The 17,063-nt window shown below is 41.0% G+C and overlaps 2 protein-coding genes across 3 annotated transcripts; one reads left to right on the top strand and one right to left on the bottom strand.

The window, feature by feature from the left end:
• The first annotated feature begins 554 nt into the window (after nucleotides 1-554).
• cdkn1d (cyclin-dependent kinase inhibitor 1D) lies at nucleotides 555-6,989 on the top strand. Its single transcript, XM_073480267.1, has 3 exons — nucleotides 555-761; nucleotides 3,205-3,686; nucleotides 4,013-6,989. Exons 2-3 carry the CDS (start codon nucleotides 3,209-3,211, stop codon nucleotides 4,069-4,071), a joined length of 537 nt encoding a protein of 178 aa, XP_073336368.1. The 5' UTR covers nucleotides 555-761; nucleotides 3,205-3,208; the 3' UTR covers nucleotides 4,072-6,989.
• A 1-nt stretch (nucleotide 6,990) lies between these two features.
• On the bottom strand, nucleotides 6,991-16,634 carry slc37a3 (solute carrier family 37 member 3). Of its 2 annotated transcripts, none has more exons than XM_073480265.1 (14): nucleotides 16,579-16,634; nucleotides 14,155-14,395; nucleotides 12,695-12,800; nucleotides 12,423-12,515; nucleotides 12,002-12,085; nucleotides 11,438-11,583; nucleotides 10,946-11,042; nucleotides 10,763-10,847; nucleotides 10,466-10,668; nucleotides 10,222-10,363; nucleotides 9,911-10,012; nucleotides 9,569-9,768; nucleotides 9,416-9,481; nucleotides 6,991-8,857 (listed from the first exon to the last, which is right to left on the bottom strand). In XM_073480265.1, the coding sequence occupies exons 2-14, from the start codon at nucleotides 14,229-14,231 to the stop codon at nucleotides 8,765-8,767; spliced, it is 1,494 nt and encodes a 497-aa protein (XP_073336366.1). In that variant the 5' UTR covers nucleotides 14,232-14,395; nucleotides 16,579-16,634; the 3' UTR covers nucleotides 6,991-8,764. The 2 variants fall into 2 exon arrangements, with proteins under 2 accessions (XP_073336366.1, XP_073336367.1); XM_073480266.1 differs by lacking the exon at nucleotides 16,579-16,634 and adding an exon at nucleotides 14,783-14,851.
• Nucleotides 16,635-17,063: the final 429 nt, after the last annotated feature.

Raw genomic sequence — 17,063 nt, 5'->3', positions numbered from 1 at the left:
TGACCTCCCAGTTTCAAGTCACGTTGCACTTCAACGTGACTGAAAGTCCATAGGCTCGGTGCCAAAGGAAAACGTGATGCAAGCACTACACGAGAATGTGTGTCACATTTGCTGGAGAAGGGGAAATGGCCGCCATTGCCAAGATATTTGACCTACTTTTAGCTCCTCTGAGGGAGAAGTGAGGCACTGGCGCGCCACAGAGTACAGCAGCAACAGGTTGGAGCAGGATCGCAGAGATAATCGGAGCATTTTAGCATCTTAATAAAAGGGTAAGACACTATTTATTATCGCTGTTAATATAACAATGTATTAATATGCAATAAAACAACGTTAAATGAACTGTAAAAACTTTTCTTTTCACTTAATGCATTTTGGATGTTTTTCTGCGCACGTCTGTTCTGCAGCAGAACAACTGCAGCTTTCGTTGCGTTCACATGTCGTACGAATTTATGAGAGTACTGTTTACCTCCTGGCCCCGCGCCAACAATGACTGTTTTGATGGGGACCCACGTGATTGCTGGGACGTCCCCCTCGTCTCCTGTCCTGTCTAAATCCTTTACAAACAACTCGCAGATAAGGGCGAGAAGCACGACCCTCCCGTGGGTAGTAGCTACGATAGTGTTCAACGTGACAGTGTTTGTTTCCACTGGGCTGTCAAGAACACGACTCATTTCTCTGACTGGACCTGAACTGTGCGCAGTTTGTGGACGAAACGCTCGAGACGTCAACTTTTAGAGACTTTTGAGACTTTGACGCTGATGGTAAGGAGACAAATGTCACTTATTTCGTGTCTTTCTTGACGCCATATTCATTATTTTTACGAGTATTCGTATAAAAACCCTTATTTGTGTCTTTACTTTGTAGATTTGGTTGAGCTAAAGTGCGTGTAACGTTAGTTTGAGACGTTTTTCGCCGCTCTGCTAGCCGTTAACACGCATTTTAAAACGTGTAAATGTTAATTAATACTCTTTTATTGTTGTTAATACTCTTCAAAGCAATATTAAGTGGCTGTGGTGTGTGTAATATAAGCGTGAAGTGATTTGACAAGATGCGGGCTGTTTGTGTGTCGCATCTCATTGACCCACATCCTGCACGGAATCTGACTGCGTCACGAACTTTTCCTCCGGACTCAACTAGTCAAAAAGTGACTTTTGTGGTGTTGTTTTACCCAGCATTGCAAAGTGATTTGTCGTGGTTGCAGAGGTAGTTGTTGCATTCATAGTTATGGCTGTTTAGTTTAGTTTGAGGCAAGCTACGGAGGGTTTTCTCGGTGTTTTTTTCTGGGGACACCGACCGAAATGGAAACCTGATCTGCATACCGCGCCCACTTCATCTTCTGCACAAACAACTTTCACTGGCAGAGAGCAGCAGCCCTGTCGGTGAAACACAAGCAGTGCTGGCTTTGGCTTCACTTTTTTTTTTTTTTTTACATTCATGCGGCTCTGAAGGAAGTCGTGCGGGTTAAATCAATTACTGGTCGTGATTAAAGCAAAGTACGAGCTAGAAAGTGCTAAAACTCGTCGCCTGCTGTGGTTGCAAACATCATGGTTTCTAACTGTTTGTACGAGCAGACCTACATAGTGAAATTACAGGCTGTTTGACTTGTGGAAGTGCTCTCACTAGCTATTTATTCTGTATGTGTCAAACAGTTTCGCAACGCAACTCTCCCCCTCCTCTTTACACTCTCTGGGGCTTTTTTTTTATTTTTCAAGCGGGTCCGGCCCCTTATTTCTGTCTTCAGGCTGATTTTGAGCTGATATAATGGCATGTTGGTGCTTCTTAAAATTACTGTACAGTCTCCCTGCTGTTTTAACTAGAGCCACTCAACCATTTACAGTTTAATTTGACCAATTACGCAGTTGTAATGACTGGCAAACAGCACCAATAAAACCAGAAGAGTTAAACTATCATATGTGAAAACTACCAAACCCACACTGAAACCAAGAATGTGACGATCGTCTGATTTGAATCCATTGACATTTTTGTTCAACTGCTTAATAACCTAGATGTTTGGGCAGGGCCGGATTAACCCACTATGGGGCCCCTTCTCAGCTACCCACGCCCCTTGTCCCTTGTCGCCTCATTAAATGCAAATTTCTTTTTAGTTATATGAGTTAAGTATAAACAGGGCCCCCATACAAAACAGGGCACATGATACAATTTTCACACTGGTTAAATTGAGGTGCACCAGCACAGAAGTTTAGTGCATTTTAATTTAATTTCTTAACACATTATGCAAGTGATTGTAAACAGAAATGAAGCTACAAATACATGTTTTATTTCATTTAAATTACAAGCAACAAGGAATTACGATAACTTCCAACTGTTTGAAGAATAACCTGCTACATTTGAGGCGCACCAGTGCAACCAACGAAAATGTTAAGTTGCACTTGACTTGATTTTTGAAGTTTGCAGCATTTTTAGAGCAGGAAACTACAACATTTAAGGCCTTACAGAGTATACAGTAGTATTACTATCAGCTCTATAGTAGTTACTGCCCATCCCAGAAAGAACGTATCGTTGTCTTTTCTTTGCCTCGAAACAGCTGATAAAGCACTAAGCCGTGAGTTTAGTGCTTGTCAAACAGAGGCTCTAGAGTCAGCAGGGATGTGGTTATCAACCACCTACATGTAAAATTAAACCTCACTGTGGAGATAGTGCAGGTTGTGACATGATAAACTTGGCAGAATATCAGTTACTGGTGCAGAAGTCGATGTCAGAATTCAACAGTGCTGCTCTAATTAAACGTGGCAGGAGGCAGCTGGGGTATGTGGGAAACATTTCTCACAAGGAGCCTACGTGGGCCTTTTCTCTACGTGACCCCCTGACCTCTACAGTCGACCTTTGACCTGCAGACACCAGAGCAGGTGGAGAATCAGGTTCACTCTCACACGGCAGGCCAGTGAATTATGCTGGAGATTTATTTGGTGTAGGTTCAGTTACCTGTAGCTGCAGTAATTACTCAGCGGGTTAGGGCACACATGTGGTTGATCACATAAAACATAAAGGCGCCCAAGAGAGCAGATACAGCTGGTGTGTGTGTGTGTGGGGGGGTTTAGGCTCATATCAGTGTGTTTGTGTATAATCTTTGCCAGTAAAAAACCAGATCACACCTCATTGAAGCTCTGCAGGTCTAACAGAGCCAACACTCCACCTCTGGCCTTTCTTTAACACTGTGTGCTGCATGTGTTTGTTCTCTCACAGGGAAATGGCATTTGCCTCTCCATCAACATCAACAACAGGACCAGCGATGGCGTCTGACTCAGAGCTGTCATGCGTGGGGGGCATCGAGGATTTGAATTTGAAGGTGGGGCCCGTGCGGAGAAACCTCTTCGGGCCCGTGGACCACCAGCAGCTGCAGAAGGACTTCGAGCGGCTGCTCTGCATGAGCGTGGAGGTGGCCAACAAGCGCTGGAACTTCGATTTCCAGAGTGAGAGGCCGGGAGAGGGCTCCAACATGGAGTGGGAGGAGCTCAGGTGCCAGGACGTGCCGGTGTTTTACCGCAGCTGCACGGTTAGGCCGGTTGCACTGCCACAGAGCAAAAGACAGATGTCGTCTTCATCGGGCGGGAGTTCCCCGAGGTCCAGCAGCTCATCCGGGTCTGGGGATGAGTACCTGGAGGTGACCACAAGGGGGTGCTACCGGCTCAAATCGCACGGAAAACGCAGGCAGGCTGCCATCACAGGTCAGTCCGCCAAAAAGTTCTACATTACGCTTATTTACTTTGTTGCTAAGAATTAAGTGAATATGATGCTACTGTTAGCAGCCGTTTAGCTTAGCTTAGCACAAACCAAAGTGTAAAAAAATCACGAAACAACAAATTTTTTGCTTTTTTACTCCATTACTTACCTTACTTTTGGATGGAGAAAGGCTACATGTTTCCCCCTGTTTCCAGCTTTTGTGCTAAGCTAAGCTAACTGGTGAAAGCTTCTTAGCTCTCAGCAAGAAAGTAAAAACTCGGATTTCCAAAAAATTTTCCTGACCTTGAATTGTCTTTTTTTCTCTCATCAGATTTCTTCAGGGTGAAGAAGAGGAAGCTTCTGCATTACAAAGCATCGTCTCGGCAGTAGAGAAGCAAACTCAACAGCAGATCACTTAGTGGTCGACATCCTTCTTCACCTCACACTGATATGTTTCATATCATATGTATATATGTAGCATTTTGTAACTGACTGTCCACAAGCTCAGACAACATGGGCTTAAAAACTCCTCTGATACCACATACCTTCAGTTCTCAGCACATGAAGCTACCATTCCCCTCCTTAATCATGCTCAGACCCTAGACACGGTTTTTATTGATAATTAGAAATATTATATATTCTATATACTGTTTTCCTCAGCTTCTGACTATACTGTGAAATAATTTTGAATGCACTCTTAATAACAGAAAACAGGCTCTAGTTATAAGAGGTTAATTGTCTTCTGAATGGGCCTTCATTAGTATTTGACCTCATTCCTCGACCCGTTTTTCCTCCCTCTTGCTAAAAGTCATAGGAGGTTTTGATTGGAGGAGTTTCTATTCCTGGCCTCGTGTCACACTTTGCCTTCAGTCTCACCCCCGCTGCTCCCAGAGCACGAGTCGAGCCAGAGGTCAAAACCTCAGTCAGCGCTCGAAAATTTGGCAGCACGACTGTGATTAGCTCCAGGTTAAAGGTCAACGGTGGAGGGTCAGCGGTTAGGTAATTCAGCCATTGTCGTACAATGAGAGTAGTTATAATAATGTTTCATATCTGACTATGTATTTATTATCAACGATGCTAGATCGTTTTCAAAAAAAGATAAAATACAAAAAAAAGACAAGCAAAGTGTAAAATGAGGTATTTAACCAACATTTGTGGAAACCTGTGACTTATGTGTTAGACTTTAAGTCATTAAGGCTCATAAAAACTCCACCGTTGCCGCTTAAAAACTCCGCCCATAATTATTTTATACCATCCCAACAAAGCAAGAATTATACAAACTATATTCCCTTTTTGCTTTGTGTTATTTTTGCATAATGGGGCTGTAAACATCTATATATTTTTTTGGCAACCAACCTTATTTAGTGTTAGCTTTACGCTTGTAATGTAGCATTTTCAGCTCTTTGCCTTCACATGATTTCCACCATTCTTTTCTTCGTGAAGGTGTAGCAATCAACGTAGCGTTTTATCACTGAGTTGCAAGTCAGAGGGATCGAAACTTTTGATTCCAATTTTTTTTTCATAAGAAGAGTCGAGCTGCTTCGCATCTTCTGTCGCCTTGCAGTTCTATAAGTGTACATATGCATATAAGTGTTTGTATGAATGAGTTTGATTGGTGTTGATTTTGAGGTTTTCCACAAGTTGTTAAAGTTGTGGCAGCTGAGGCAGTTGTACCAAAGAGGAAATTGCTGTGCCATTAAATTAGAAACACATCATTTATACGAGTGGCTCACTGTTGATGGGTCACAGAAGGTTTTGGTGACTCAAATAGGATGTGCCTCCTCCTTTTTCCCTACAGTCATTCTAATTTGTATATGGATATAAAGCCATGCCCTGGATTAATCCACTCTTAACTACCTCATCAAGTGATTCAGCAAAACAAACAAGTTAAATACACGCAAAATATAAAAACCAACGTAGCTCAGGTTGTTTATGTCTACAGGCGAAAGAGAGACAGAGAGACAGACACAAAGGGGAGAGGGGGTCTGATTATTGTGTTGTGGTAAAAGCTGTCGAGGTTCAGCGCTCCGTGTTGAGTTTCACATCAGGTAAAAGAGTCAGTGTGTCAGAGCGGGGCCCAGCTCCACGCAGAGGAAACTCAGCTCCCGTGAGGGGGGAAGGGGGGAGGCAACTTTTGTTGTCGCTCTCTGCCTCCCTCTGCTCTGACAGCTCTCCCAGAGATGGAGGAGCAGTATTGATGGGGGGAAGGACGAGGAAAACTTTAATAGGAAACCAGAAAACATCTCAGACCCCTTCTGGATCAAAGGATCTCAGCGGCCAGACAAGTGGCCCTCGATTCAGACGTGCTTTTGTCTGCCTTCCTTTTAAAAGTCTCTCAGCCTCTCTTTCATGAAGCAGCCGCCTCAGTCTCTGTGTGAAATTGGCATGAAAGCAGTTGTTCACAATCATGTTATTCTTTCACTGCCAATATTTCACAGCGCTAAAAATAGCTAACGCGGCTGTTTAAAATTGCTTGAATTCGTCAGGATGACTTGTTTTGTTTGTCAACTTATCTATGTGTATGTGTGTGTGTTTGTGTGAGAGAGACAGTGTTTGTGTGCACCTATCTTCTCAGTGCATTTAAGAGGAAACTTTCAAAGTCTATTAACTTATTTTGAGTTTGTATCAGTTGTTGTTATAAATTCCCTTTTTTTTTGTTTTATTTTTCACTATAACTAACTAATTGTGTTATTTCGGAAACTATATCTTTGCACTACTTTAAACATTGTTGACAAGAGAACTATTTTTTTATGGTAATCTTTAAAAAAACATACAAAAAATTACTCAGAAACTGGGGCACAGATTAGGATTTTTTTTTACATTAATAATAAAATAATAATAATTGTTATTATATTACCCTTTTCCTCCAATCAGACCTGTCATACCGTTAGACACAGTACATAACATATGTTGTTATTCTTCCTCATATCCGTTTGGAGGAAATAAAATAAAAATCAATAAAATAAAGTAAAACTAAACTGATAAATGTCAAGATTAACCTTTTAGTCTCACTGTGCCCAGGCAAACTTTGCTTTTGCTTTTTTTTTTTAAGTGTTGTATATGCATGAATGTATGATAATTTTTGTACACCATTAGTAATAATTTTATTGTAAATTAATACTGGTGTATGTACCCTTGCAACATGTAAGAAGTGTATTTGTATGGGATCAGACTCATCCTTTTTGATGATGTTTGTATAGAAAATATTATATTGTTGGGTTGTTGGTGCACTGTTGCCTTTCATATTGTTGATTTCATAGTGTGCTCAAAATAATAAAATGTAAATGAGATTGATATAAACGACAAAACTCTCGTCTGAACTCTTGTTTATTTTAGTGTTATGAAAGGCCGAAACTTGATGTTTCTTTCTGACTTAAGAGCACCACCTGGTGGTTTTCAAGTAACATCGCACACAGTAAACAACCAAAGTAGGCTAATTACATTTACTGAATTTGGCGGGAATGTGATTCAATGACACTCAGAGGCTATAATAAAACCATGTTATCTAGACTATGTTATCTGAAGTATTCTGTAGGTGTGTACACGATATCTCACAATTTGCAAAATGTAATTTGCATTTATTTTAAATGAAAATTTGCATTTACATTAAAACTTTTAAAATACACAGGTAAAAGTAAAAAAAAAAAAATACCACAGATAGTGTTACACATTCCTCATACATATCAATGTACATTTTAATTACATTTGACTTGGCATGTCTCATTTTAGACTCCACTGCTATTGGTTTAGCACAAGGAACCCGTCCCAAAAGCACTTTTTATGGTGATTTGTGTATCTGCATGCAACAGAGCAAAGTGTCTGTTGTGTCAGTGGCTGTAAAATCACAAATTCTTGTTTTGTTTTACAGATTTAAAAAAAAATGATTTTCCCCAAGATGATGACAGATTATTATTACCAAACTGTCTCGCAAAGTAGACAGCATTCGCAAGATCTTCCTAGCATATGGCTGCTGTATTGCCCACAATGGTCATGAGTAATTATAGTGTAAAAAGACTGACAGTGATAACTGACAATGTTCAGCAACAGATCAAACACAAACAAATGTTTCTCTTCTTCAATGACAGTATGGAATAAAACTCTTAAAGTGTTACATGTACAGTACACTGTAAAGTAATCATGTGAGAACACAATGGAAGATTCTTCTAATTGTGTTTCTGTCAGTATGTTTTGTATGAAGGGTTTCCTGTGATTTAAGACACTAAAATTTGAGGCATAAACATTCCAGTGAATTGAAAAAAAGCAACAAAGAGCAAATATCAGTCAGTGGCTGACACATTTACATAATCAAGAGGACCAGTCCCCATGATGGAAAGGCTTTACAGTTAAGTTTCTCATCCTGATTACACAAAACTGTACACACAATAAATCAAGTAGCTTTGAGTTTCCCAAAACTCCACTAAGATGTAGGTGGCTCACTAAAATCTTCAAGACTTATTGATTACTGTCAGAATACTACAGTGCAATATTCATTATCTTAAGCATAAACAACAAAAATATCATACATAAATACAAAAGCTGAAAGTCATTTTCTACATTACAATTATTTTTCACATTCTTTCAGTAATCCCAACCTCCAAACTGCCTCAGAGCACCTGATCTTTAACTTAAGAACTCCTGATTAAAACATGTACATTTAAAAAATTTAAAGTTTTTACATCCATTTAAAATCCTAAAATATATATACAGGAGTACATTCTGTGATGAACTCACAGAGTGGTTGTGCCTGACAGCCAGGTCCCTTTAAAAGCCTTGTTCAATTAGGCACTTCAACCTCCAAATCTTTTAACAATTTTACATTTCAGGCTTGTAGTGAGCGGATAAGACTTCAGTGTTGTGCTGAACGACTCTCTTCCTGCTCACAGACTAACACGGGCCATGCTTGTGGGAGTTAAACTAGTGGCGCTCTAACTCCAGGTCACCTTTACCATCGTGACTGTGAGAAAAAGCATCCACCAAACCTTTCCACCTCACGAAACTCACATATAAGGCGAGTGTCTGAGCAGCCTCGCTGTGTCGCCATTGATAAAAGTAGAAACATTACGTCTGCTTTATGTGAATGCTTTCACAACTGGCGGTGCAGCGCTTGTCTGTCTCTCCACATGGCGCGCACCTCTTTGAAGAGCAAGGGAGTGATGAAGATAATGCTGCCCCCTGTCTGTAACATAAAGACACAACAGTCAAAGTTATAGAACAGTTTTTCTTTTCTTATGTTATACAATACAATGCGCTGTGGTGTTCCTGTTTCCTGTTTTTGTAGTTTGTACTGCTGTGTGCTATGGTTAATGTATGCTTCTGCATTTTCCTCATGTTCCTCATATTCTCATGTTTGACATTTTGTTTTTCAATGTTAAGCACATTGAGTTCACATTGGTAATGGTTCTTGCCATTACCAATGAACAAACAAGTGATAATTAAAAAAAAGAAGAAGATGTGGTTTTAACAGCTGGACATTAACATTTACTTTAAACCTGAACATACTCGAAACACTGATTTACAGAGTCAGAAATGGTATTTAAAAAATCATATTTATGTCAACGTGTTTTAAAAACAAACATCTGCAAGACAGGACGACTTTTCACTGCAGTGTTAATAATAACATCAACAATGGAGTTCTATTCAAGTGTCCCAGAAAGTCATGACAGTGTCACAGTGAACATGAGTGGGTCTGTCTTCAGTTAAAAGGGCTTCTTGTGATTTCAGGAAGTCGTCTTACCATGACGATGAAGAAGTAGAAGACACACATCCAGCCCAGCTTGCTCTCAATCAGGGACACCAGGTACTAGAAGAAGATGGAGATATAAATTAGGTCAAATTTAAATCTGCAGGTGGGACTGCATTCAACATTTAACACAAGCTGTTTGTTCACCTGCCCCCCAGCAGCTCCGATACTCCCAGTTCCATCCACGATGCCAGTGACAGTAGCCAAAGCCTCCCGACTCCCCCTCAGAGCGTCCTGCCTGCCCAGGTCAGCAGATATGGCCGAGCTGATCATATTAGACGGGCCGCCAATGAAGAAGCCGGTGGTGGCCAACAGCACAGCATTGATCACCTGGTCGTTAGGTGAGCCTGAGAAAGAGAGAAGGTAGAATTGTAATACTGTTATTCAATCATCAGCCTTATATAGTGAGGTTTTGCTTGATTTTCATTAGTCTGTCACAGAGGGAAAACAACAACAAATCTTTCAAGTTTGTGTTGACTCTATACTCACGGCTGTATCCCACAAGAGCTCCCATCGCCAGCGCCAGGCTGGTGGCCAACACCGGGGCTCTCTTTCCCATGAAGTCAGAAATCAAACCCTGAACTGTCCCTCCTGACACACAGAAACAAAACAACACGATGAGGAAAAGACAGCTTACATCCAAACTCATGATATTTATTTATGAGGAATAGAGGAGGAGAGATGCTTTTTTTATTTTTTTTCCTACTGTACCAGAGTCCCTTGAAAAAAGTACTAATTTTCAATGAGACTATGATGAAACATAGGATGGAATAAAATGCATAAATTCTCGTGCCACTTACCGATGATTCCTCCAACATCGTACCACACAGACAGGCGGTCGGCCTCTGCCTCCTTCCAGCCATAGTTGTTGCTCAGGTAGAAAGGAAGCCAGAAGAAGAAGGAGTAGTTGACCAGTTTCAGACACGCATAAGCCAGGGAATACTGCAGTACAAACAGGGACAGAGTCAATATAGTGTTTGTCAATATAAGAGCTTGTTCAAGAGCACCAAATTTGTCTCGACTTGACTCGAGTTGTGGACTCACAGGCAGCACTCCGGGCAGACAGAAAGCCTGACAGAAGCCGATGGCCTGAGGAGGCTCGGCCAGAGGTTCGTCCGGCTCCTGAACGGACTGGTATCGCCTGGCGTATACCTCCACCTCCACCTCGTCCTCCTCATCGCTCATCAGAGGCCGGTGGCTGTCTGTGTCTGTCTCTACTGGGCTAAGCTCTGACTCCAAGCTCAAACCTGACATACACACACACACGTGTTAAATGTTAGATAGTATAACTTTAATTATATTAAGAAACACCATTTCTACTCTGATCCTTGCTGTTCTTACCGACTTCTTTCGGGGAGGTAAGTAGGCCGAAAAACACCACCACCCCACCAGCAAACTGCACCACTGACGTCACCAGGAAGGCGTACTGCACACAGAAACATACAGGACATCATGTTAGCATTTAGTGGCTGAGAATATTATGGAAACAGGTATTGCAAAAGTGTAAAAGTGTTTGTGTCTTACCTCATATCCATACTTAAGAACACTAGAAGCCAGGAAGGCCCCCAGGATGTTGCCTACAGAGGCACAAGCACTCCACAGGCCGAACACAAAACCACGGCTGGAAAACAACAAGAAGTTCAATTATAAATTACATATTTTTCATGCCTTTAGTTTCATTTTCCAATATTGTGTCTCTTAAAAAACACTTTACATACTGTACTTTTAAACTAAATGCAACTTCATACTCAGCTCAGTGACTTGCTATTTTTATATTCAGCAAATTATGTTCACAAGTCCTGCCTGTGAGGAAAAATTCTAAATGGGGTCTATGTCTCAGCAGCAACACCAATGAATGGACGTCATTGTGCGAGTGTTTCCGTGTGTGTCGAGCTTGACTTGACGGACACCAACTTGACTAAATATTTCTAGGCTGGACAGATGTTGCAGTTGTGATCCAAATAAAGTTCAATTCAGACAAATGCCAGTTCTGTAAAAAAGAGGAATGTCACTCACCCCGTCTTGCCGAACCAGTTGCCCATGACGGCCACCACGCAGGGCCAGACGGCTGACTGCAGCAGGCCATTCAGCACCCACAGGCCACAGTACAGATAGATGTTGTAGATGTGGAGCCATTCGGTGAGCGTGCCGAACACAAACTCCTACAAACCCATAGATAGATACAGTTGTATTCCAAAATATCATATGAATACAGTCTGTTTGGAACAAATGTTATCTGATCTCTATTATTGCTTGGTGTAGAAATAAACTGTATTAATGCCATCAATGGCAATTGTTTTCAATTCCACATTAAATTTCACTTCTTTCAAGACTAAAATCTCATCAGAGAATCATGTACATGTGAAACAAGACGCACAACTGGGTCTATCTGCATAATAGTCAAAACATCTGTATACTAGTGTGGGGCTAGCCATGTGTGAAGTTGTACTGAGTGATTCACATGCTTTCTTTCATTCAATATTCATCCCATCTCGTACAACAGTGATCACAACTAAAATCACTGCAAAATGTACAACTCAGTATTAATAACACACAGCCTAACATACACTATGTGCTCACCACTGCTGCAGAGCCACACAGGCCGAAGCAGAGCACGTAGCGGAGGTTCACTCTGTCTCCAATCACACCGCTGAGATACAGACCCTGTGTAGACAGCACCAAGAATCATCGATCCATCAATTGTATTTAAAATGCAGTAACAATACAGTTTACGATTAAAGAGATGACATAGGACTGAACATGAAGCAAGTAAAACAATAAAATGTAAATAAACAATTGCAGTGTTAAAGGAATGTTTAAAAAATGATATGGACCCGACTCAGCTCGTAGCCAGTAACTAGTACAGTTTTAATGTCGCTGCTGTTAGAGGCCATTCCTGAAACATGCCATCATCAGCTTCTGCCAGGTCCACCAGTTTCTGTAGCAGATGTCTCTTCATTTCAGACTGCTGTTAACACATAAAATCATGTTCGCCACTCACCACTGCGTACGAGAAGAGGAAGATGGAGTCCAGAGCTCCCAGGAACAGAGTTGCCTGCTTTTCATCTTCAAACAGATGATTGTCCTGCCATGTCTGGGACAGTCGGAGAGAACACAGTTAATCACGTGCAACAGGGGGTTTAAATATCATGGATGCTCTAGACTTCCAACAGCCAACATATATAGTTTTCTCAGGAACCTGATATAAGAAAACTTTGGTTTTAATGTTGTTTTTATTGAACCAACTGTGTTGGATTGCTTGCTGCACAGTACCTCGCCCGGGGAGAGACTTTCATTCAGGACAGATGGTGTCCACTGGGCTGAGATGCTCACTTTCACATTGCTGAACGTCTTCCTGGATGCATGCAGCAACACATAGCTGGATGGACAGAAAACAGGTTTAACCAGCAAGTGAAGGGAAAAGACATGTAGAATGAGCAGAGTTCATACTTCAGCTGGAGGAGGGGACGCAGATTCCTAAATACTAGTTCCAAAACGTTTGAAAAATGTCTTTCATCATAATACCACAATATACCATATTACCTACTTGGGCAATTAATAATCCTTTAAAAGTACTTGTTAGGTGTCTTGGGCTACATAAGGTCACATGAGGCACGCAGAAGGTTAAATTCCAAAGAAGTAGCAGTTCAATTCTGCTGAAAGAATTTACAGGAAATGTCTGGAATGCATCACCTTTATCTAAGAAACAGGAAACACAAGCCCAGATTTTGTGCTGAGCAGCACAATTTGTTGCATGCTACTGCCTGCTGAAGACAACACTTTGATTTGCTCCTGATAGGAGTCTCTTGACATGGCTGCAGATGTGTGATATCAGATCTGCTGTAATTAAAGATTAACAGCACGGGCTGTGGCAGGAAATGAACCAACATGATTTAATCCCTGGTATGTTTAACACTGCTGTACAGTCTCCATTTCAAATTCAATTTACCTGAATGTCTCTGCAGGGTTTAATACACTTATAGACTTTTTTCCCTAATGAGAAAATATTTAGATTCACGTTTTCTATTCTTATGTTCTCATGTTTTTCTATTTCACTCTGTGTAGCAACCCTCTCTATTGGAAATCAGTCCTTATTGTCTATGTTATCTTGACCATGTCTGACCTGGGTTAGCCGTGCTCCACAGACCTTTTACCTATATATTAAGAGCTCACATCCATTCACACGTGTTTCTGCACTAGCTTCATTTCACTTTTATGCAACTCCAACATTTTTTTGTGGTTCGTTCTTGAGAATGGCTAGTTAGAAGATTTTCGTTTCAAAACTGCTTCGAAAATTTGTTGGGGATATAATTATTTTTTAATTATAGAAACGTAACACACACCAAAGATTGTAGTGAGGTGCTGATGACTGGAAGTGGACTCGAAAGCAGAAGGAAAGTGTCGCGCACTGGCTCCAAATGCATTTTTCTTTTAAATTTGATGATGTTTCAGCCAACAACCAACCAACCACCTGGTTTTTTGATCTTGAAAAGCCTGACGGATGAAACATCATCATCATCATACATTATACATCATGCATATGGAACCATGGTGTGTTACACTTTGTTTCTGCTTTCATGAAATCTCATACCACCTTTCCTTTGACTCTTTCCAATGAATATTCAATGAAACAATTCAATCTAAAAAGAGGACATGTCTGCTATCACAGGCTCATCTAGAAACTAACCCAAAGGTTTGACGAGGACCTTTAGGGCAGGGTGGGACTAGATTACCTAAAGAAGGTGAGGAGGAAGGCAACCAGATGATGATGGGTGTACTGTGACAGGTAGCCACAGCACGAGGGAGGCATCACAGGGGCGGCCGGAGGGAGGAGGAGGAGGTGGAGGAGGAGAAAGGAGGTAGTGGTGGTGGTGGTGGTGGTGGTGGAGGTCTTCAGGGGGAGCAGCAACAGGACAGGGAGGGGGTTCAGCTAATGTCCCACTATGCACATCACTTGGGGAACAACAAAGAAGCCTGAAAAGAAGGAATTGGAAACCAGCGTTACAACAGGACTGCAACTAACCAGATTTTTTATTGTCGATTAATCTGTTGATTATTTTCATGATTAATCGATTAGTTGTCTTCATCTTTTAAATGTCTGAAAATGGTGAAACATGTCCATCAGTGTTTCCCAAAAGCCCAAGATGACGTCCTCAGATGTCTTGTTTTGTCAACAACCGAAATATATTAAGTTTACTGTTATAGCTGTGAAAAGAAACCATAAAGTATTCACATTTTAAAGCTAACAGCAGTGATCATTCATGCAATGAACCAAAACTTAATGGTGGATGTTCCTTTTCAAAGACCTCAGTGTTGAGTTCACCCAAGATTGTGATCACCAGGTGCTGAATATCATTTTACCTGATTTTACCAGTCCTGGATGTATCCTGTACTGCTACAAGCAATACTATCTTGTTGACAGTATCCATCACCTTGGGGTAAAACACGAGTATGAATAGATGCATGTGGTCTGAGCGCTGGGGTGTGCTCTGGTACCTGTAGATATCAATGGGCCTAGTGTATACTGACTGCTTCTGAAACCACTACACATCCCCCACAGGCCTGGTTCAGCTGTAACCATTCATTGCCTCACATTTTTTAGACAGGACTCTACCAGCTAAGAACTAAAGATCGTATCCAAGTCTGTCTTCTCTCATGATTTTGAATGGAAAACATGAAACCTGAAATTGCTGTCTTACAAAATACTGGCACAGTGACTGAATGAATGTAAAAGATGGGGTAAACACAGCATTTTTATGACATGAGTAAAAAAAGTGTAATTATTGCGGATCTGTTATGTCATGGCCGATACCCAGTCTGCTTAATCAGGTTGGTATCTGCTGAAGTACTTACTGAGAACAAAGGATAGATTGATAGATTCTTCTTCCGTCTTATATTCTGGTCAAACTACCGTTTACTGTTCCTGCAACTCTACATTAGTGGCAATGCTCAAATGTGTACCCTTGGCACCTTAACTGTGTACTCCAATTACATGCCAGTTTCTGTTGCATTCATGTGCTTGTGTCGCAATATATTGGTAAGGGATGGGTCTATTGCTTACTATATTAAATAAGAATTAGTCTGGTTAGTAAATATATGTAGTGTTAGAAAGAACAGACAATAATGATGTTATTTTTTTCTTGCTCAAACAAATGTTGCACTCAATGAGGAGTCATGGTTTGATTTTGAGAACTATTCACACTGATATGAAAGTGAATTGCCTTACTTTCATTTCCTTAATAATTAATTTTCTTGGTATCTGCCAAGCAACATTTACTGTATCTGGCTGTGTACACTGTACATGCAATAAACACATTAAAGACAATGGACCATATGAATATGTCCTTTCTACAAGTAAAAGGGGCCATGAATAGAGGGCTTATACAGTTTTTAGTTATGTTGTGCACATTATCCAATGCAAAAAATGTAATCAACAAGATAACCGCTCATGTCAGGACTTCTGTTATTTCATAAAACAAAGCTTCCTAAGCAGTTTCATACTACAGACATGTAGGCCAAGTAGTCACAGATGGTCAACCGCAACATTTCCCTCTACATCTTATCAGTCAATAAAGCCACTTTGACCTGCACCAGTGTTTGTTAGATAAACTCCCTAAAGGCAAATAAGCATTGTTTTGTGTCTGATAGCAATCTCCAACCACCCTGCAGATACAGTCACTGACAGGAGGGACTATTAAACTGTAGTTACACTTTATAGAGCACAACACACTGAAATGGAAACTATAAGCAGGACGTCCTGTTCAAATGAAGCTATCAATTTTCAGTATAAAAGACGGGCTCAAGTTTGTGCCTCTCACTGCTTTATGACTCCTGTGTTCAAAGAGATGATTTAGCTTGTTCGTAGATGAACAGCTCATCTTTTATTTAACATATACGAATATACAGTCAATTAAATTCATTTTTTGTTGTTGTTAGAGCCAGAATTAGCCATTTCTACTCCCTAACAGTCTCTGTCCATCTCTGCCTCACTGAGTGACAACGCACATACGTTACTTGGTGACAGAGCCTTTAGCTTCATAGCCAGTTCCGGATCCATTTAGCTTTAAAAATCATGAGAAACGTTCCCAGACAAAGAGCCGATAGTTATAGTACAAAAAACGTATGGGAAAAACAAACAAACGAAAGCGTTTTCTTACCTTTCCGCTCAGGTAACCGCTGGCTGCTAGCTCGCTCTCGGTGTGGTGACAATCTGTGTTTACTGTGGAGTCCTGTGTCGCGGACGTCGCTGCCCACAGAGCACGGCGGCGCACTGCTGCCACCAGCAGGACAGGAGTGGAACTACAGGCGTACAAGCACAGAGAGAGGAGGAGGGTGACAGTAAAGACAGCTGTTCAGCTCTCACCTGTCACTGTGACACTTGTTGGGTAGAGCCAAGCTGTCATTGGCTACAGGCAGATTTGTACATAGTTTAAAATCTGCACCAGCAAACTATACTTGTATTAAAGGCAGTGACACTGCAGCGAGGATCCAGCTCTGAACTTGGTCAGCACTTGAATTCTGGTGAGTCTTATCTATATATAATATACCGTTAGTTTGTTTAAGATATTTAGATAGTATGTGTGTTTAAACTGTATGTTTGTGCTAGTGCACTGTACATTTAAAACTGGACATTGGTCCAATT

Source organism: Pagrus major, chromosome 14 (genome assembly GCF_040436345.1).
Source record: "Pagrus major chromosome 14, Pma_NU_1.0".
NCBI lineage: Eukaryota > Metazoa > Chordata > Actinopteri > Spariformes > Sparidae > Pagrus > Pagrus major.
This window is presented reverse-complemented; position numbering and strand designations above follow the sequence as displayed.